The sequence below is a fragment of the Gopherus evgoodei genome, chromosome 10 (assembly GCF_007399415.2).
Source record: "Gopherus evgoodei ecotype Sinaloan lineage chromosome 10, rGopEvg1_v1.p, whole genome shotgun sequence".
Taxonomy (NCBI): domain Eukaryota; kingdom Metazoa; phylum Chordata; order Testudines; family Testudinidae; genus Gopherus; species Gopherus evgoodei.
The window spans coordinates 18303940-18327335 of NC_044331.1; the positions used below are offsets into that span (position 1 = coordinate 18303940).

A 23396-nucleotide genomic window follows, 5' to 3' on the forward strand; every position below is an offset into this window, starting at 1 on the left:
GAGCTGGATGCGATACTTAGGGGTGACCCCACATCCACTCTGAGCACCACCATGGAAACTTCAGAGCAGGGGGAGGAGGAGGAAAGCAGGAGTGAGGGTGCTGTGGGGGGAGACACCCCAGAATCCCTGGAGGCATGTAGCCAGCTCTTCTTCAGCCAGGAGGAAGGTAGCCAATCACAGCGGACAGTACTTGGTGGAGGACAAACAGAAGAGCAGTTTCCCAGTAAGTGGCTTTTTTTTTTCAGGAAGGAATTTTTTCGGTGTGGGCTTTTGGCAGAGGATGGTTAGGGCTGCATGCATGCCTAGATGCGGAATAGAGCATTGATGTGGTCTATCATATTGCAGTAATCGACCTCGGTAATCTCTTCGAAAGTCTCATCCAGAATGTGGGCAACGCGCTTGCGCAAGTTTCTTGGGAGGGCCACCATGGTCCTTGTCCCAGTCAGGCTTACATATCTGCGCCACTGTGCTGTGAGGGATGGAGGGAACCACTGCTGCACACAGGCAAGCTGCATATGGTCCAGGGTGGAAACTGCTTTGCAGTAGAAGACCCTCTCTTGCTTCCCAGGTCATCCTTAGCAGCAAGATATCTTCCAGGCCGAACTCCTGTGGAAAATGTTGGGACAGTGTCCAGTGTAGGTGCCCCCCTGTAGCTGTTGGCTCTCCCCAAGGCACAGTACAGCCATGAAACGAAACCCAGACGACAGTACAGCCGTGTCAGTCTCCCTTACTCACCATTTTGGGGCTCCCGTGAGTTATATGCGCTCTTTTTGGGACAGGAAAATTATGCTATTGTGTAGACTGTGTGTGCCCTCCTTAAGTGTGGAGGAATCATTACTCTGTCTGGTATAAACAATGCTGCCTCTGGGTTAAGTGTTGCATTTTGCCTTTACAGATGCAACCTTGATATCTAAGCAGTCCGTGTTACCACCGGCTGAGAGACTGCAAAGACTCAGGAAGATACCGCAAAAAAGCAAAGAAGAGATGCTGCAGAAGTGATGCATCAATCTCGAAGAGAATCAAAAAGCACAGGTGGCAAAGCACGGAGCACCGGCAGCAAAGCACAGATCAGCTGATAAGCATCATGGAGCATCAAGCAAACTGTACCCAGGCGCTTGTAGCCATGCAGGCGGAGCACTACTGCGTCCTCCGCCCTGCCACCCTTGTCCCAAAACTCTTTCCCTTGTGCCCCCATGTCACCTCCAACCCACTTTCCCCAACATCTGGGTTCTCACCACCACCAGCTGCCTCTGACACCTTTATCTTCACCACCCAGCCCTGAAAACTATGACCCTTACCCTCTGTACTCAGCACCCATCACCATGCAGTATAGCCATCCTGAAGTGCAGCACTCATTGCACAGCACTTCAGACAGGACATAGGCTAATCTGTGATTGTACTGTTTCCGAGCCCACCCCATTGCCCTTTCTGATTCCCAAGAAGTTGTGTTTCTTTTCAATACATGAATTTTTTTTTCAATAAATGGATTCTTTGGCTTTGAAAACATTCTTTATTTTTGCATAAAGTAAAAGATAACAGAAAGAAACAGGCACTGCAAATCAGCTTAGCGAACACTGATTCCTACTAACATTGTAACCACTGCACTTCACTCCCGTGCAGGGCACCAGACATTACTGCTGGGTTTTAGCCTCAAATTGCTCCCTCAAGGCAGCCCCACACTGGGCCCCTCTAATAGCCCTACTCTCTGGCTGTGCAAATTCAGCCTCCAGGTGTTGAACCTCAGAGGTCCATGCCTGAATGAAGCTTTCACCCTTCACAAATATTATGGAGGGTACAGCACGTGGATATAACCGCAGGGATGCTGTGTTCGGCCAAGTCCAGCTTCCCATACAGAGATCACCAGCGGCCCTTTGAACGGCCAAAAACACACTCCACAGTCATTCGGCACCAGCTCAGCCTGTATTTGAACTGTTCCTTGCTGCTGTCAAGGCTCCCTGTGTAGAGTTTCACGAGCCACAGCATTAACGGGTAAGCCGGGTCTCCAAGGATCACTATGGGCATTTCGACTTTCCACGCCAGCCTGCATTAATGTCAATGAAATGCCCACGGTGATCCACAAGCACCTGGAGAACCATAGAGAAATACCCCTTCCAATTAACGTTCTCAGATGCTAAGTGGGGTGGTGCCACAATAGGAATGTGTGTCCCTGTCATAACTTTATTCCCAGATCTGGACCTTAGCGTCCAAAATATGGGGGTTAGCATGAAAACCTCCAAGCTTAGCTACCAGCTTGGACCTGGTACTTGCTGCCACCACCCAAAAAATTAGAGTGTTTTGGGGCACTCTGGTCCCCCTGAAAAACGTTCCCTGGGGACCCCAAGACCCAAATCCCTTGAGTCTCACAACAAAGGGAAATAATCCTTTTTCCCTTCCCCCCTCCAGGTGCTCCTGGAGAGATACACAGACACAAGCTCTGTGAATCCAAACAGAGTGACTCCCCCTCTCTGTTCCCAGTCCTGGAACAAAAAGTACTTTCCTCTTCACCCAGAGGGAATGCAAAATCAGGCTAGCCACTTCAACACACACAGATCTCCCCTGATTTCTTCCTCCCACCAATTCCCTGGTGAGTACAGACTCAATTTTCCTGAAGTAAAGAAAAACTCCAACAGGTCTTAAAAGAAAGCTTTATATAAAAAAGAAAGAAAAAATACAAATGGTCTCTCTGTATTAAGATGACGAATACAGGGTCAATTGCTTAAAAGAATATTGAATAAACAGCCTTATTCAAAAAGAATACAAATCAAAGCACTCCAGCACTTATATTCATGCAAATACCAAAGAAAAGAAACCATATAACTTACTATTTGATCTCTTTGTCCTTACACTTAGAAACAGAAGATTAGAAAACAGAACTACTTCTCCAAAGCTCAGAGAAATCAGGCAACCAGAAAACAAAGACCTCAGACACAAACTTCCCTCCACCCAGAGTTGAAAAAATCCGGTTTCCTGATTGGTCCTCTGGTCAGGTGCTCCAGGTGAAAGAGACATTAACCCTTAGCTATCTGTTTATGACAGTCCCATCTATTGCCCCTCCACAGTTAGGGAAACCCATTTGTGCATAGCCATTCACAATGTCCTGCACTTTACTCAAAGCAATGGTTCTTCTGAGCAGGATGCGACTAATGGCCCTACAACCTTGCATCAACATGATTCCAACAGTCGAATTTCCAACTCCAAACTGGTTCACAACCAATCGGTAGCTGTCTGCAGTTGCCAGCTTCCAGACTGCAATAGCCACCCACTTCTCCACCGGCAAGGAGGCTCTCAATCTCGTGTCCTTGCACCGCAGGGTGGGGCGAGCTCCTCACACAGTCCCATGAAAGTGGCTTTTCTCCTCTGAAAGTTCTGCAGCCACTGCTCGTCATCCCAGACTTGCATGACAATGTGATCCGACCACTCAGTGCTAGTTTCCCCGAGCCCAAAAGCAGCATTCCACAGTGCTGAGCATGTCCGTGAATGCCACAAACAATTTCATGTCATACGCATTACGTGATTTGATATCATCGTCGGACTCCTCACTGTCACTTTGGATCTCAAGGAATAGCTTGACTGCCAAATGTGATGTGCTGGCAAGTCTTGCCAGCATACTCCTCAACAGTTCGGGCTCCATTTCCCACAGACCAAAACGGAACACAGATGGCGCTGCACAGAAACCACTGAAAGATGGCTTTGAAAGATGGCACCAAATGTGGACGGAAACACAGGGATTGCTGGGATGCAAAGCGATGCGTTACAGTGTGTTGGGACCAGACCCAGAACGCACTGCACCCCCTGCCCCCTTCCCACAACCCACAGCACCAGAATGGGAAGAGGTGCTCTGTGGGATAGCTGCCCATAATGCATCACTCCCAATGCCACTGCAAGTGCCGCAAATGGGGCCACGATAGTGCGCTGTCAGCTGTCAGTGTGGACAGACTGCAGCGCTTTCCCTACTCAGCTGTATGAAGGTGGGTTTTACTCTCAGCGCTGTACAGCTGCAATTGTAGCCATACCCTGAATAAGTTTCCTAGACCTGAAGAAGAGCTCTGTGTAAGCTCAAAAGCTTGTCTCTCTCACCAGTCCAGTAAAAGATACCTCATTCACCTTGTCTCTCTAATATGTTGGGATGGACACAGCTACAACAACACTGCATACATATAACCTTGTATGTTATACAGTAAATACAAATCTGTTGCTAACTGCCCATGGACACATTAGACATAAGAGCTGGCAAATGAGGATTTACATCAGGTCATTAAATTTCATGTTAAGACCAAAGGTATATAGCTAGCTTTGAAACGTGTTTGAAAACATGTACTAATGCTCTATAAATACAGAAGTGGAACCCATGGTTTCACTGGAGAGAATATGAGTTCAACTGAGAGATAATCCAATTTCACCTATGCTTATTGAACAAGCTGTGGTCACTGATCTCCGATTCTGATCTCAGTTACACCAGTGAAAATCTAGAATAAGACTTATGAAGTTATTCCAATTTTACCCCATTGCAAGTGAGACCTATCACACTGTTTTCTGTGTTTTACTTTGGATTACAGCATCTTAAAAGCATTGTGTCATTACATGAACCTTAGCTTAATATGTACTTCGAAGAGTAAAAGGAACTCAGATATTCTTCTCTTGACATCCTTGAGATCCTCCAGGTCCTGGGTTGCATGGCCCTTTTGCATCATCTTTTTAATATCATTCCAAAGTTTTATTTTACAAGACAGCCAGGATATGTGTCCTCTTGGAGGACCAGGCATACATAGGCATATTTCAGTCTCCGTAGCGCAACCTGCACCTCATGGCAGATTTCTTTTGCTTGCAAATCCAACTTGTATATTGCAACATATACTGGAAACAGACACACTGGCCTACATTTCACCTGAAGCATCCAAACACACTCTCTCAACTCTCCAAGTGCAGATTTCCATTATACTAATTTCTTGCTGGGTGATTTCTCAAGAATCTAATATTTACCATCTTTTCTGCTCAAAGTTGTTAAAGATTTGTTTAGAAACACTGTTTCCTTGCCAAGATTTGACAGTTTAGCTCCACATCTGATGCCAAAATCATGACTCTCTTGTTAGGAGTTTAAGATGACACATATTACAAAACTTAGAAGGTGCAAGATCCACTAGAGGCAAAGAAGTCAAGAAAGTCTTTTCTCACTTAACAAGGGAAGACAGATTTTGAATAAAGAGGGTGTCTTTCCCAACCAACCGAAGTGAGAAGATGCTTCAAATAGTTTTTGACCAACCAAATTCTCAGTGGTCTTTGTTGGTGGTCTGTCATATAGAGTGGTTTTAATGCTTGAAAGCAGTACCTCAAGTGTCAGAAAACAAGAACATTTTATTTCTGAAAGAAAACTTTCCAATACTACTAGTATTTTGGAAAAAAAAATATTTCCTTGTAGCAGATTAAAATTTGAGAATCTGAAAAAAAAAAAAAAAAAAAAACAGCAAAGTAAACTATTCCTTATGGCAAAGTACAACTAGCAAGTCAAAATGGGATGTGTTTATAAAAAAAAAAAAAAGGCAAATTCAGAGCGAAGAGGAAGAAGTAAAGTTTTCTTTCTGGTCTGGCATGTCTCAGGGCAAGCAAGATCTTTGGCCATGTACCAAAATTTATTTCATTCTAAGTTATATTTAAATGACATTGACTCAATAGAATTTTGAACTATGGTATACAATGCAAGATGTAGCTTATTTAACAATCCTGGAGCTATTAGAAAATGCATCCTTCTACGTCTGAGCAAGGTTCTGCTCTTGCGGAACCCTTGAATGTACTGGTTTTAATTTACTGTCTTTATTTTTCCCTGAAGATAAAAGAGAAAATGTGCTAGAAACCATGTTACGTACTATTTTTAGTTCACAAAAATATCTAACTGTGGACAAGCAGGCCCTACACAGTTTCTTCTGCAACCATAGATTTCCTTAGAAAAAACATTTGATCAAACATATTTAACAGTGGTCTTACAAGCCACCTAAAAAAAAGTACTTCATCATCTGCTTATAATTCCTTAGCATACTCTACAGCAACCCAACATGTGAAAGGTTTAGTGTAATCTTGTAGAAAAATTTCAGCACACTCTTGCCAGACCAAATCAGAACAAAACGTACTATGTTGTATATCCATACATAATTCTGTTGGGCTAGAATAGAGTACAATGTGCTCCCATTAATACTTACTTGCTTTAAGCTTGTCTTTTAAGATAGCAAATACTACTGAATATTTAAGTAACAGCTCTACTTTACCAAGATTACTTACTAACAAAGGAATGAATGGTCAGATTAAACTGGCTCACGGCTTGAAAAATATCACACACAACAGCCAAAGAAAACTTATTTGAAACATTCCTGTGTTTGGAGAACATAAGGAAAGTAATCTTGGATCATGACGGTGATGATGATGCTAAAACAACTGATTACTGAACTTGTCCATATTTTCTAAGCATTAAAATTGAATACAAAATAAATACAACTCAAGATACAGACTATTTCATAGATAGTTGGGAAGGGTGGGAAACAGTGCTCCTGAGGTCTGCCAACAGTGCAACCATATCAAGAATCTGACCAATATAATCATGGTTCAGATCCGACACTGGTGTATTTCTATTGATTGATGTTGATTTATACCAGCTGAGAATCTAGCCCAGAGAATTCAAAGAGAATTACCTGGTGAAGAATTCCATATTCTGCCTTTAGAGTTTCTTCCATTCCAGAATGAAATATAGAGAATTAGTACATTTAAGTTTTCAGCTAACCAAGAGGCATATGGTAAATTCTGTATTATATATACACACGTTTTTAGGATAGATAGATAGATACATTCATTCATAGGAATATCTATCTATCTCACACAGGTGTCTACACCTTCATAAGTGATAGTAACAGTAGATTTAATTATAAAATTATTTTATTTATATCACCAACCAATTCAACCAAAGAGTTTTCCCAATCATAAAAGAGTTCCTAATTTACTCTCAAAAGGTTCAGCCATAGAGCTGTAGCAATTACTGTTTGATTTAAACAGTTTGGTATTACATTAAAAAATTCTATAGGATTGAATTCCCATTCTAAAGCACTAGTACTATTATTTGTATTGACTTTTGAGTTCTTCATTTGTAGGTCTACTATTTTAAGAATTCTAGGAATCCAAAGTTATTTTCAAGATGACTAATTTTAATTTCTTGGGAGGGGCTGTAAGTAGTATAGTATCAGACTAATTCTAAAATCAAGCCCTTTCCTGCAAACAAGCTCCAGAGTTACATGTCATCTGTGGAAGAACTACTCAGGTTGTTCACAGGCAGGATTTAATCCAGACCACATTGAAGTTAATAGGAATCTTTCCACTGACTGCAATGCTTCTTGGAACAGGTGTTTTCAGAAAGGAGCTAGAGTATTCACCATATACTGTGACTGATTAAAAGTGTCTGAAATGCATGCAATTATGTTTGGATTTATTGTCCTCTTCTCTAAATATTGCTCCACTCAATGGAAGCTATTTTTATCAAAAAGTGTATAATCTTTACTGGCTTTTTTACAAGTTTGTCATTAAATGCAGCCTGTGCTGCAGCTGTGTTTTACTATTCTGTAAGTTATTGCTTTCCCAGGTGTTGAGTCCAGGGGATATCTCATCTAGGTACCTTCTCTATAGATCTATCAAAAGCCTCCAGGGTAACAGAAGTATGAATTACTGTACATATATTTCAACAGTATTCAAAAAAATAAATTTACAGTAGTTCAGCACGTTTTCAGATTCTAACTACTCCTTTAACTCTTCCTAAACAGATACTCAGTTTTAGGCAAGAAGAGGCTACAAACCCATCTCAGTCTTTGCCCTTAGAGTCAGTGGTTAAACACCACAATATTTTTCCTCAAAATGGATACTGCGATGAGACCACCCTTCACAATAAAACTGGCAATCAATTGCAGACAGCAAACCCAACCTAAGGGCAAGAACTGCTCTTCTTTCACTTTACATGCATTGTTTTCTAAGAATCTTCCTACTTCGCTCACATTAAAAAATGTACTCTGTATGTCTACAAATGCAACTCAGTTTTGATGTGGAGTTCAATGGGTTTCTGGAACACATTGTACTATGAGTAAATTTCCACAGCATGCCATACACTTCCTAGGTTTACTTTAGATCTTTTGCCAAGATTAACAGGGTTTCTTTCATGTACTTTCTGTACATTTATATCTGTATTCCATGTTTACTATAATTTATCTATAGGGGTCTGGAGAAAGCATTACTGTTTTTTAATTAAGATACAACATTTGTTACTTTCCAGATACCCTGCTTCATCCATTACGATGCTCCCTGTGTTTGTTCCTTTGTAATTCACTTTAAAAACATGCTAGGTCACCGACCTCTTAAACAAGCTAGAAATACAAAATACCAAGTAATATTCAAATAATTTGTAAGATACAATACTTCATATCCCAGTATAATTCAGCCCATTATGTTAATTCAGTTATTTTGGTCATTTAGAAAATATAAACTGCATTCACTTAATCTTTCTTTATAAAAATAGACTTTCTAAATAATAAATATTTTCGATTTCTTTTTAAAGTGACATATGAAAAGCAGCAGCAAGTTTTGGGCAACTAAGCACAGAACCAGAAACTTCTGAGTTCCAATAGTGGCTCTACAATTGATAGTGTAAACTCAGAAAAATTTGTCACAGAGGTGTTATGAAAATCACTTATTGTCTATATGTTGTTATACAACTGTAAAGCATTAACATACAAAACAAGTTTCCCCTGTGAAAAAGTCATGTAGAATTTAATGAAATATGATTTCTGTAGGTTTTTAAAATATCTCAGTAGACATCTTCCTTAACAGAAATTGATATCCCTGCTATAGAACTATTTTAGATAGTCCAAATGACCCACAGAAAGGATACCAATTGTTATTAGTTGCATGTATTTTAACTAGAGTACTTCTACAGAACTCTATTAAATATCCTCACAACATTATAGAATTCCACTCTATTAAACTCTAAGACTTTTCCATATGTTTTGTTTTATTTCTACAAAGTGTTGTTTAATTTCTACAATTAACTGCTCTAATTTTGCTTCTTGTTTAATGTGTTATTCGATTCACTGTATTCCAACCTGATGCACCATCCAAAGGCAATACAAAATGAATGATTGATTTGTTTCACAGGAACATTCAAACAATTCACTACGGGGTGAATATGACAAAGCTCTATTGTTTTTATGTAGATCATACAGCATACTGACCTGATCATCATAGCGGTAAATGAGGAATTGTTCTCCTGTTGTATCTTCAAGAAAACTCCCCTGTGGAGAAAGTGCAAACTCAGGCAAGAAGTATGCATCTTGCGCCTGCTCTGCTTTTATCTGTAAGAGATACAAAGAGGTCACTTTTTGGCTTCTGGTGACAAGCACCAAAACTTTCAAACACTACATGCACACAATCGCAACAAAGCTATGGTGACCGCATGCCCGCATGTGAGCAAATTACATGATGTATTTTACACACAATTTTGTGCACAGGATTTTGACCATTTGGTCCTGAGTATATGTGATGAGAATGTTACAAAAAGGCTGATAGTTGCTACCATCTTGATTTTTGGACTGTTGACTTGAAATGGAAGTATCTATTATAGGGTAAGTAATCTTAATGATCTATCAGAAATAGACACCCTACATATAGTAGTGGTCTACAAAATTTCAAAAACATTCCATAGAGTTCTAACACTAATTCTCTGGACTGAATGGAAGAGAGCCACGATCCTTTGCAAAGAGGTTGAAGCCTGCAACCTGTCTCATAGCAATGCACTGGCCACATCACTGGCAAAGTGGTCTGGAGAACATTACATAGTTACTGCTTTCCATGAACCTGTTCTGCAGTGAAGAGGGGATGACAGTTGCTTAGGCTATAAACCCCATCACATATCAAGAACACTAAGTTAATTTAATTGTTTTAAATTAAGGAATCATATAACTAGAAATTGTTTGTAAAAAGCATGTCTAGAATAGGCACAATGGTAGTGCTTTAAAAGTGTGTTAGTAAACAAGATTTTAAACAGGGCTTCACACCTCACATAGACAGGGCAAGACATGATTATGTATTTGTTAGCTGGTCATGGTCAACTCAGGGTTTCCACTAAAGTCCATCATATAAATAAGCATAGTTTTCAGTAATGCTTCAGTCAAGCCAGCTAATTTTGAAGGTCTGCTCATGCTGGCTCCAATATGCCCACAGCAGTCACAACCTTTGACATGTTTAGTATGACTCTGATACTAAATCTTTTGAAGTGGCTGAGAGATTTTCCATTGATTTCAATGGGCTATGGACAGGGGCGGCTCTATGTTTTTTGCTGCCCCAAGAACAGCAGTCAGGCGGTCTTCGGTGGTGTGCCTGCGGGCAGTCTGCTGGTCAGGCAGATTCGGTGGCGTTTCTGCGGGTGATCTGATGATGCTGCACCTTCAGCACTCTCCACCGAATTGCCACCAAAGCCATGGGACTGGTGGACCTCCTGCAGGCACGCCGTCAAAGGTTGCCTGACTTCTGCTCTCACAGCAACTGGCACCCCACCCCCCGCAGCTTGCCGCGCCAGGCACGAGCTTGCTGCGCTGGTGCCTGGAGCCACCCCGGCTATGGATCAGGCCTTATATGAGAATATAGGAATAAATGAGAAGAGTGTAATCTAGTGATGTGAGCAAAGTATTGGTGGCTAAGAACCGTGCTCTTGGATAAATTACTTAACATTTCTACCTCAATTTCCCCAGGTTTAAACTGTGGAGAACAACATTCACTGACCTACTTTACAACACTGTTGTGAAGGTTAATTATATTTGTACAATGCTTTGAAAGTGAGCAGTGCAAAGTATTGTTATAAATCGCTAACATTTTGGAAAGAGTTGCTGAGCTCAGGGATAGAAGAGAATCCAAATTAATCCCCCATACTTCCCAGAAAAAGGTGCATAACATACTGTTGCTTAATTTCCCATAAACAAGTTTGCCAGAAGGATATGCAATGGTTAAGTAACTTGTGTTTCCCATCTTTATAAGGTAAATATTTAAACGACAAAGCATTCAGACATATATCATTAAGCTTTGAATATATAAGATGCCAACATTTAAAGCTGAAATAACAATTTAATAAGTGTTACAAGAAAAATTGAAATATGTTTCACACACACACATTTATTTAAGTGTCAGAAGCTAATGAGCAGTTAGCCACTGGGTGAAATACAAGACTACTTGCTAGATTAAGGCAAGCAAACTTTGGCCACAGTCATGGAAAATTTCAGTCCAAGAGGTGAGTGTTTTAGAAAGTTATATGTGGGGAATATAAGAGAAACTAGTTTGCTTAACTATTGTGGGTGCTACTAAGCACCGAATAGAACTGAAGGACAGAGATAGATAGCAAAGATTGAGGTCAAAAATAATAATCTACTTGAATCTGAGTCAATTGTCATAGCAAGCCAATGCTGAAATCTAATTGACTGAGCTCTGTTCAAAACACACAAAAAATTCATGAATAGCTTTCAAAAGAATTTCCAAAAAGTCTCAACAAGTCTACCAGCTAGTCAAAAAACAGAAAAAAGTTCACCAAAAATCATCTAAATTTAGACATTTTTTCAACCCATTCTACTAACAACATTTGAACAGCTTTACTGTGCATTCATTCCTACAATGTATTTATTTGAATACAGTATTTCCTAGTCTGTTTCATGGTCCATTTTTATCCATATGGGATCTTTCAGGATTCTTTATAAAACTTTTATTATTATGAATATTTTGCTTAGGCAGTCATTCAAACGTCAGAACTTTGTGAGTGTTCACCACATTTTTTAGTTGATAGCATCAATTTTAATGGCTTGGCTAGTCTGCAGTACACTCATTACTTAAATGAGAGCTGAAGATTTAAAGTGCCTCTACTTTCAGAAAACAATTACACATCATCCTGGTGTTTTAAGAAAACTTAACAGACAGTTTAATGCTATTAGCTTAAAGTTAAACATGTCAGGTGGATTATAAATGTACTTCAAACTTAGAACAGTCATTTTAAACCAGATTTTATGCTGTTCTTAAATATTATTGTGATGAAGTGGAAAGTTGGTAGGTGATAATAAAGTAGGCAACCATAATAAAAATAGTAATTGCATAAAATGTTTTAAAAAGAAATTTTAAATAAATGTCAGATTGCCATTAAAGGAGAAAATATGGCATAGACATTACCATACCTGGCAAGAAGATTTAAAGTCAGGGAAGAAATAGGTAAACATTAATTTGAAAAATTTCCCAGGTACCTGCTAGCCAGAGACCAAACAATGAAGGTCTCCCTTGCCCTTCAGCGCCATTCGATCCCACCAGTGAGGTCCAGGAGACATGATGAGATGACCAGTTTGCCCCTTTGACTGCTGCGAATGGGAAGACGGTAGGATTTCTATTAAGGTGCTCATCTTCTTGAACCAAGCTTGGTATCAACCTGAGGTTGGTAGATGCTTGCTCAAACTGAACTTCCCAGCCCTCTGACTGATGAAAGGGAAAGTTCTCCCTATTTTTAATCCTCTTCTCCCCTTATCCCTGAACCACTTGACTGGTGAGGGATTAAACTACTCTCATTTAATCAAACTTCTGGCTTCTGATTATGGGAAAGGAGGAAATCAACAGCCAATACCCAAATCCCCATTCTTGCAGTTCTTCCAGAGACTGCCTCTGCTTCTACTGCAAAGCAACAGAGACATAATTTTTGTCAATTTCATTGCTAGGGTTCTGAGCAGCAGCAGTAAAGCCATCAATCAACTTATTACAAAGTTCAACTGAACCTTACGTAACATCCCTCCATTCTATTTTACTATAACCACTGGACATCTAAAGTAATTGTTTCATATTTATATATGAACATGTCTTCTGGTATTAATTTGAGGTTTAGAACCAAAACAGCAGCACTAGGATTTAACTTCTGTTAATTCTTACTGATGAAAGGTCAAGAAGATGAGAAAATGGAAGTGGAATCTTTCAAAGAAATAACAGTCTCACTGAATTCTTTCATGCCCATGACATGGGTATGGCGACAAGTTCTAGGTCTTTAGCACAGGTTTCTGAGAGCCAAACACTCATTAAAACAAAATGAATGTACCAATAAGTACATTTGCCTTTCACACAAACCTACATTACCTAAGATAAATCAGCTATTCCCCCTCTAAGCCTACGTGGTGTGTTAGCTAACAAGGGGGAAGCTAAGCAAGGTGTACTCTCTCAAAACAAACTGTACTACTTTACTACATAATGATGAAAAGATAATGAGAAAAATCACACAGATTTTAAAAATGCCAAAGATTATAAAATACTATACATTTTCCTGGAGCTTCTTAAATGCTTAAAAACAAAGCCTGATTTGGAGACAAAAGGCCAAATTCACTCAAACTTGCACAGTATAATTTATACTTCTCTGCCTCAGCTAAAATTTTGCACCACCTTTGTAATTCAAATTTGCTGTCTAACATCTATAGTTAATTATTTCTGGAATGGTTACAACAAATAACTTGCTCGTGTTTGAGGTTAGAGATTTTAAGGTAGGGTGTTGCAAAATACTTTTTAGTCCAGAAGGGACTTAGTAGCTCCAAACATTTGGGAAACCAAGATATAGTATAAACAATTACACAAGGTTACACTATTTTCCAAGAAAAGTTCAGTTCAAAAGTAGCATCAGGTTTTGAAAGAGATCCTGTATTTTACCTAATTTATACTTGTGTTGAATGAAGTACAAGGAAGCCAAGTGACTTTCCAAAAATCAAAGAGTCACTCAGTGGTTCGAGCAGCATTACCTCCAAGATACTCCTGGTTCCCAGTACCTTGCTATAACCAGAAGATCACAAATTCAAAACACTACCGTAAAAATATTGTATACATTGATTATGTAACATTCAGACAGGGATACACTATCGGGGGAGAGCATACTTCGGAACAAAAAAGAAGACAACAGGCTAGACTGAAGTTCACTGATCTTTACCTTTTTCTCACCTTCATGCAACATTGGTAATGCATAATAACACCCACCTGAGTCTAACAGGTAACTTGTGTTCAGTGTTCCAAGTGAAGGTTAGAAAGCCCCAAAGTCTATGCCACGAAGTAAAATTCCTTCCCAGCCCTCTCTTGGCAATAAAGTTTAATCCTCTACATGTGAGGGTAAAAGGCACTCAGCCTATTCAGTCTACTACTAAAGTAGCAGCAGGCCCCAAGCCAGCAAAATACTTATTTATATAAATAAGTGCTTTGCTAAATCATGGCCTCACACACTAGAAAATGTACAGTGGGAAATAATCCTTCATTATTATCAAGGAAAAGGACTGGATGAACTATGAAGTCTCTTCCATCTCTAATCCTATGATGAAACAACAGCCTAAGAGAATGCAGCAAGCTCCCTGTGGCTTGATAAGTCTTGAATTGGCAGTGGCTGGAAAGGGTAACTTGGAAGCAAGTTGACAAGTTTCAGAGCAGCGGCCGTGTTAGTTTGTATCCACAAGTACTCCTGTTCTTTTTTTGGAAGAAAATTGGAGATGAGGGAGAAGAAATGGTTAGTTTCCAAAATGAGTCCAAAGAATTTTTTCTGAAAGAAAGAACAAATGAACAGATGGCAAACAGAAAAGAATTGGACTCACATTCTTATTGACTTGCACATACATGTTTGTCAGATTACTATGCACTGCAAGTCCAATCATATACCAAAAAAGTATGAACCTTTGATTTGATTCTTACAGTTAAATATCTTCCAGTCTGTTAAACTGTAGTAGTATATGATTTGTGCCCTAGGGAAGAAATATACCAGCTAACAAGCAGCTAATTTTAATGCACTTTCAAGGACTCTAGCACAAAAAAGTTTGGTGGACTATGGCACTAGACTTTATCACAAATCATCCAGTTGTGAGGTATCAGATAAATAAAGAAAATCACACTAAAAGGTCCATAGTTTCACAGCATTTCTATGGTTAATAATCATGATGAGTAGATATCAAAGTAACCATGACTAAGACTAGCTATTTGTCACGGCCAACATTTTCAAAAATGGGTTTGTGACAGGATGATGTCTCTTAAGGCTAGTGGGGCCTAATGGTCAGCCCACCCCATCATGTAGCATGGCCCTTTAAGAGGCTCAAAGGTCTGATTGCATATATAAGAACCTGTCTCCCAAGAGACGTTGGGAAAGAGGAAGCAGTCCCAGGAGCGAGAACGGTTCGGGAGGAAATTCTGTTACTGTTTCTTTGATGACTTGGGGCCAGGAGCCTTCCAGAAAGGACAGGGCAAGGCTATCCTCTCATGCAGCCAACTGGAGGATAAGCTGGGAGAAGGGGACCAAGACAAAGGCTGCCTCCTCTCTCGTAGTAGGATAGACACCAGGAAACATCAGCAGAGAAAGGCTAGGCTTGCGAGCACCCTGAAGCCTAATTAAGGAAAGGGGTCACCAGAGGGAAAAACTGGGCTAATCCACAACTCAGCTCCAGGGAAGAGAGCTAAGTGCTCCTGCTTAAGGAGAAGCAGAGGATTAGATTAATAGAACCTAGCTCCAGATAAGAGAACAGAGGGCAAGGGGGGATCCTGTTTAAGGTGAGAACAAAAGACTAAATCAATACAGTCCAGCTCCAAAAAGGAGAGCTACGGACTCCTGCTTAGAGGAACTGAAAAGGAGTAACCCAGGGATGGTACTAGGAGGGGTTCCAGAAATAGAGCTTATTTACAAGAGCAAGAAAGAAAAATTTCCTGACAGATGGAGCCAGAGATGACAAATGTCCCTGGATGAATCCGAGTGAGCTCCTACTTAGGTTTATGGCTCTTCATAATAAAGGAGGCCCTTGGAAAAGGGGCGCTCCTTGATTTAAAAAGTCTGTCTGGACTTGTTTATAACCTAAGTCAGTGTTTCCCAGACTTGGGATGCCACTTGTGTAGGGAAAGCCCCTGGTGGGCCAGTTTGTTTACCTGCTGCGTCCAGAGGTCTGGCCGATTGCAGCTCCCACTGGCTGCGGTTCTCCGCTCCAGGCCAACAGGAGCTGCTGGAAGCAGCGGCCAGTACGTCCCTCAGCCTGCACTGCTTCCAGCAGCTCCCGTTGGCCTGGAACAATGGACCGCGGCCAGCGGGAGCCACAATCGGCCAGACCTGCGGACACGGCAGGTAAACAAACCAGCGCAGCCCGCCAGGGGCTTTCCCTACACAAGCGGCGTCCCAAGTTTGGGAAACACTGACCTAGGTGAATGGAAGTGAGGCAGTGCTCACCAGTGGCACCACACCTGACCGAAAGGGGGCACGCTGGAGTGGCCTCCACCCTTCAGGGTTCCTAAACTTAGGCCTCTAAATCTACATTTAGGCACCTAAATAAGTGAGCTGGTTTTTCCACAAGAGCTGCCAGGTGCACTGCACTTACGAAAACAAGGCCACTTACTTAAAATATTGAATAATATTCAATTCATAGTTAAATCCTTGAAAGGTCACTTATAAATATCCACCACAATAAAATTTATAGGTCTGTATCTGTAAAATATTCATGGAGGAGTCTTGCTCAGCAGCTGACTGCTGTAACAGAGACCAAGCTTTTTTATTTAAAAGTTTCATTTTTTGGTCATAAAACCCACAGTCCTGACAGACACACAATGACACAATCTACAGTACTTCGAGTGTGTGACTCTCCAATCCCTCTCCCTAGTGCTCACTCTGACTTTGCTGAAAGCAGACTTCAAGCCTCTTTGGTGCAACTAGAAGCCCTAATGTTTTTCCCTTGTCAAGTAACTCCTATTCTAGACTCTTAGTCCAAATGTAAATGGAATGTGCCCTGGGAAAATGTCCCAGTGGCTCTAGAGAGTCATGTTTAGGTATCTGAAAGACCCCTAAGAGGTATTTCACGGAGTCCATTTGGTTTTGAAAGGACAGTGAGGCATCATTAGTGAACAACTCTTATAGTCATAGATGGACACTGACTATTTCTGAAGAACATATTTACAAACCAGTCCTACAGCGAGAGGCATGTTTGTGAGAAGGCAACATTTGATATAAGTTCTGCTGCTCAAATATGGCCTGATCCAAAGCCCATTTAAGCCAATGGGAGCCTTTCCCTGGCCTTGAATGGGCCCTAGATCAGATCCAGAGCACACAGAACATAGGGCTTAGAGTGAATTTTTCCATTGCTCTAGGTTTGCTCACTTGAAGCCAAAACTGAACGAGAGAAGGACAATCCAGATCATTTTGCTTTTAAAAATATGGTGGTGTCATTCTTTCAGGCTCTTTTAAAACAAGCCTATTTTCTCTTAAATTCATCTTGATTAAATATAAATATATTTCCTTTGGCAAAACTTTTGCTGCAGGCTGTAGATAAAATAAATTTGAACATTTTTCCTGTGCTTTTTAAAATGTATCCTAGTGATTAAGCTTTTGGATATTTATCAACAACTAATTGTGTTTTCTCTTGACATAGTTTGGCTAGGAGATTTAACTTTTCAGTGAAATACTTCAGCAGTGTTTAGCCAAAATACTATTTAGTTTCAAAATCCAGCTTAACTCTCAAGTCTGCTTTATGTTTCCAAAAGAAATGAATTCTAGAATTTTACGTGTCTTTTCCCCAAATAAACTTCTTCTGAATGTTGAGTTAGGCGGAGTCTACTTCTTCGCCACATGACTGGCGTAATATGTAGGGTGACCATATTTCCGTAAACTGAAAACTGCACACATGGGGCTGTCCCAAGTTGCCTGGAGTCACCACTCATCCCCTGATTCCTCTGCACCCCTAATTGGGCCAAGTAGCAGAGATGGGGGCAAGGGGAAGAGAAATGAGTATAGGCTGGGATCTGGACAGCAAAGTAAGGTGTGAATGTGCAAGTGTAAGAACTTTTGGGCTTGGAGCCAGGAGTTGAAGCTATTGGACTATGATCCAGAAAGCAGTGTAATGCCCCTTTGGGGGCTGAGATAGCAGAGGGACAGGAAGGAGGCTCCAGGTGGAGGGAAGGGACCAAGGGTACTCCAAAGAGCAGCCTGGGGAGGTGAGAGGAGGCCAGCATGCAGGGTTACTATTTCAGATGTTGGTATGGCAAGGGGCCAACTTCCATCTGGTGAGGGGATGAGGGAGAGGAGTGACTGACAGGGGACCACTGAGGGGTTGCTCGCAGAAGGTGGTATGAAACTCAGAGGGTGGAGCAAGTGGCCCCCATTTCCCTCCCTAAATGGCACCCCTGCCGGGATGTGACAGAAACAGATGACTGGAAGCAGAAAGGGGAGGGAAAGAAACAAGTTGGGGTGGGGTGGGCTGAGCTGGAGAGGACTCTGGAGACCAGTCCTGAAGGACGGTGGGTGGGAAGGACATGAGACCAGCATGGGAGCCCCAGGGACCACTTGCAGGGCCAGGTCACACTCAGTGCCCTGGCATAAGTGGATGCTGCAGGACTCCATTAGGGACTTATCAGTCGGGTTGTGGGGTAGGGCCCGGGGTCCTCGAGTCACAGCCCCATGGCCTGGCTGGAGAAAAAAGTCTGAATTAGGCCCCTAACCACACTGCCCTCTGATTGGGCTGCAGAGTAACATGTGACACTCCATCACTGCCCCACTGCAGGGGCAGGGCATAACAGAGACACAAATCGGCCAAACTCTTGTCTCTCTCCCCCAAGTATCACTGTTTCCCACCCCCAGCGTTCCTCCACACACCACTAGCAGGCTGCACCCCACTTTTTTGACAAAACGGGGCACTTGTCCCATTTGCTTTTGGCAACTGATTGGCAAGAGCAAATGGGACAAATGCCTAGTTTTGCCAAAAAAAGTCAGGACGTCAGGGACATGGCTTAAAAAGGGGACTGTCCCGGCAAAATCAGAATGTATGGTCACCTTAGTGACATGCTTATACACCACTACCTTGATATAACGCCACCCAATATAACACAAATTTCGAAATAATGCGGTAAAGCAGTGCTCGTGGGGATGGGGGCGCTGTGCACTTCGGTGGATCAAAGCCAGTTCAATATAACACAGTTTCACCTATAACACGGTAAGATTTTTGGCTCCCAAGGACAGCGTTCTATCGAGGTAGAGGTGTATTTAAAATCACCCACCTGAGGGGCTTCAGTTGACCCTGCTCTCACTGACGACAATGGCAAAAGTTCCCATTGACTTCAGTGATGCAGGATCTGGGCCTAAATGTAGGCATTACATTTTGAACGGTCCAATACTACATAAAATAAACTGTTTGGTACTGATTACCCAATGCATTTCAACTCTAGATAGATAAAAGTGAAGGTGAAAAATATAGAGTAATCCACAGGTGCTGGAGCTAGGGGTGCTGTGGGGGGGGGGTTGCTGCACTCCATGGCTTGAAGTGGTTTCCATCATATCCAGGGTTTACAGTTTGGTTCAATGCTCGTAGCACCCCCATTATACAAATTGACCCAGCACCCCTGGAGTAATCTCCAAGAGAAAAGCTGACCCTGGACTAGATCACTTCATATCAGTGTCAGAAAGTAAATGGCTGTGGATGAGATTCTGCCCTTGAAAACATGCACACAACCCCCATGCATCAGTTTCAAGGGTAAAATGGGACTCATGATATTTACCTGTATTTGAAAGTGCTTTCAGCTCTATGGATGAAAAGTACAATATAGGAACCAAGCATTATCATCACTCATCTGAGGACGAAATTCTCTCTCTCTAACCAAAAAACATCCAAAAAGTGTATTCTTCAAGAACTAGAGCACAGATTTTTATTTTCTATAAGTCACTTGACTACTCTGACTTATAATTTTATTGTGTTGCCTCCGCACAAAAGAAAAATATATTGGTTTGTGTGAATCTTTTTCAAATAATGTATTTTAAATAAAAAATTTACCTTCTGTATTGTGAAAGTGTAATAAAGCACAGTATTCTGATTGAGAAAGAGCTGGGGGCAGGTGGGGGAAGGAAGAGAAATTCCACCTACCAGCATATTTTCTTGCTAAATTTCATTTAAAAGATCAACTTTAGGTTCTCTCAAAGTCTTGGATGAAAATTCTCTCCATGGAAAGCACCTCAACTCTTAAAACAGTAAAAGGGAAGAAATGTCTTGTAAAAAGTCTGGAAATGAGACTGAAAATACTATTTCATTAAAACTTATGTATTTTCTATAAAAAAAAAGAAATCTTGTGAGCAAGACACAGAGGTAACTAAAGTCTTCTGAAGGTTTTTTTTCCCCCTCTCCCCATACCATATGTTCAGAAATCACCTTTTTATTATTTATTTAGTAACCTAATAATTGGCAAAATTCTTCTCATAAATTAAGCCCCTTCAGCATTATTAGCAGCATGTTCTCATGGAAATCTATTTATCTCTTACACAATGATATTTTCTAAGGGTCTTTATAGTCTCTGTAGAAAAAATATATTATAAAGGGATATTTTGTCAGCGCCTTTAGCAGAATCAGGATAATCTAAAATATTTTTTAAAGATTTGTTAAATTACCCTTTAATGCATAACATTATACAGTGCAAGAATTTCTTCTCACCACATTGGCAAACTGCTACAGATTGAACAGACTAATTTGTAGAAAACAAGCAGACCATCTCGCTTTTTTATCTATAGGCACATGACTGCAGTTTGCTCTGTGATATTCTGAAGGAGGCTGTAAGTATACTTGGGGAACAGTAGATTTATTTTTGAAAGGCAAGAAAGGAATGCAGCTAAAGTAATGTCGGATTACTATCAGAGGTATCTGAATAATAAAATCCTATGAATGAATACATGCTCTAGAATTAATATAGCCCAGTAGTTTAAGAGGTACAACAAAGAGGAAAACAAAATAATCTAGTGGGACTCTCTAGTGGGAAAAATAGTCCTGAAGAGCAATCCCACCCTCTTCTAGCTGACCAGAGTATAATTCTGCGCCACCAGCAAATCAGCTGTGGGTAACTGCTCCAGTGAAAGCTGAACAGAGGGGAAAATGAAAAGATATGTATATGCCAAATAACCAAAAACTTTGCTGGAAGGGAAACCAGCTAAAAATAAATAAATGTGCAGTGTTGAACACGAGAGACTTTACACCACAGTCTTGGAATCAGATGTGCACAGGTTGACTCTCGTACTCACAAAGTATCCCTTTTATTTCAATGGGGTGTGAAGTGGGCACAGGGACTCATTCACACAGATGTGACTGCAGGATCAAGGCTTTAACCCGCAACATCTTGAAGTTCATACCAGCCATACATCCACACGCAGGTATAAATATAATACTAAAAGTTACACAAAAAGCAAGCAAGTTAATGTTTTGTATGTGCGCTGTAAAGGTCCTAGCACAGTTCCGGGCACTGTAGAAGTAACTAACTACCAACTGATATATTATTCCCTGATGGGAGATAACAGAACACACACAAAAAATGAGTATTTAGCTTTTATATAGTGCTATTCTTCAGTAGAGCTCAAATCACTTAAAGAAGGTGTCATTATCCTCATTTTACGGTAGGTCGTCTCAAGAAAGTCCAACTAAAAGTGATATGGAAAACCTGACTCAATTTCCTTATACTTTTAAAATTAAATTATAACCTTAATGTTATTAATGTTATGTTAGTGTAATTATTTGTATTTAATTTCCTTTGGAGATTTTTTCTTTAATAATGATATAATTTGAATTGACATAGTAACATGCTTTTCATATACTTGGGTTGAAATTGTGCCCTAGGGCACTGAAATTCTCATCCATAAGTCGTGCAAGCAAAAACGCCACAGTATTAGCTGCCAAACACCTGCTATGTCTACTGGAGGATCCAGATTTTTAAGAGGATTCCTGTTGCATAATGAAAGAACGGAGGAAAAAGTGTGAGGCTAGGGAATGGTAGTGCAACCACAGCAGTTAGGGAAAGAAAACTCCTGTCACCATGAGACCCTACAGAGCCAGGTAATGCAAACTTTCATGGGTACAAATATAGATGGCCAGGGGAGGGGAGGGGAAATGGCAAATATTCCAACTGCAACAGAAGACCAGCCAGAGGCACTGCTGGTTTTAATTAAGCTACATATGCAGTGTTGTCACTAGCAATAAGATGTTATTTTTCACTAACTCAATGTGTAGGTGAAGAAGTGCATGAAGTGGCACAGCTACAATGGAAGAATTCAAATTCTAATAAAAGATATCAACCCAAGTGCAAGGCAAACTTTCAGTCCTAAGACACTCCTTCAAAAGAAAAAATATCCTTTGGGCAGGAAAGACAACACTTACCTTCTATCAAAAAAAATAAATAAATCAAATATGGGGCCTAAATCCCACACAAATGCAGCCAGGTAACAGAGATCTCAAGAAGAAAGGAAGAGGTGTTTGGCAGTCAACACCTAAGGTCATAGATACACTAAAATTGCTCCATAAACGACACCTTCAGTAATTGCTGTAAATATCACATGATCAGCTGTAGTTCATGTAACAACCAAGCATGCTATTTTCAGGAAATGGCAACTAATATAGCACAGGAAGCAGATAATCATTTATGACCACAGCTAGATCACTAGGACTTGCAGTTTTGGTCAAGCCATATCAGCTCACAACTGGACCCAAAGAATATGCTTCTGGCATATGGGCAAAGATGACTGAGGATGGAAAGGAGGTTAAGGATAACCTAGGCATGGCCCAATATCTAAATAAGTACTTTGCCTCAGTCTTTAATAAGGCTAATGAGGAGCTTAGGGATAATGGAAGGATGACAAACGGGAATGAGGATATGGAGGTGGATATTACCACATTTGAGGTAAAAGCCAAACTTGAATAGCTTAATGGGACAAAATCGGAGGGCCCAGACAATCTTCATCCGAGAATATTAAAGGAACTGGCGCATGAAATTGCAAGCCCGTTAGCGAGAATTTTTAATGAATCAGTAAACTCAGGGGTTGTACCGTACAACTGGAGAATTGCTAACATAGTTCCTATCTTTAAGAAAGGGGAAAAAAAGTGATCCGAGTAACTATAGGCCTGTTAGTTTGACATCTGTAGTATGTAAGGTCTTGGAAAAATTTTTGAAGGAGAAAGTAGTTAAGGACATTGAGGTCAATGGTAATTGGGACAAATTACAACATGGTTTTACTAAAGGTAGATCGTGCCAAACCAACCTGATCTCCTTCTTTGAGAAGATGACAGATTATTTAGACAAAGGAAATGCAGTAGACCTAAATTTACCTCGATTTTAGTAAGGCATTTGACACGGTTCCACATGGGGAATTATTAGTCAAATTGGAAAAGATGGGGATCAATATGAAAATTGAAAGGTGGATAAGGAACTGTTAAAGGGGAGACTACAACGGGTCATACTGAAGGGTGAACTGTCAGGCTGGAAGGAGGTTACTAGTGGAGTTCCTCAAGGATCGGTTTTGGGACCAATCTTATTTAACCTTTTTATTACTGATCTTGGCACAAAAAGCGGGAATGTGCTAA

At 40.7% G+C, this 23396-nt stretch overlaps 1 protein-coding gene across 3 annotated transcripts in view; it reads right to left on the reverse strand.

The window, feature by feature from the left end:
* The window catches only part of ADAMTSL3 (ADAMTS like 3), a 292061-nt gene that overhangs the window by 236772 nt on the left and 31893 nt on the right, over positions 1 to 23396 (reverse strand). For all 3 annotated transcript variants that reach the window (XM_030578650.1, XM_030578651.1, XM_030578649.1), the window contains exon 3: positions 9252 to 9371. In XM_030578650.1, coding sequence (XP_030434510.1) covers positions 9252 to 9371 — 120 coding nt within the window. The remainder of the gene's footprint in view (positions 1 to 9251; positions 9372 to 23396) is intronic.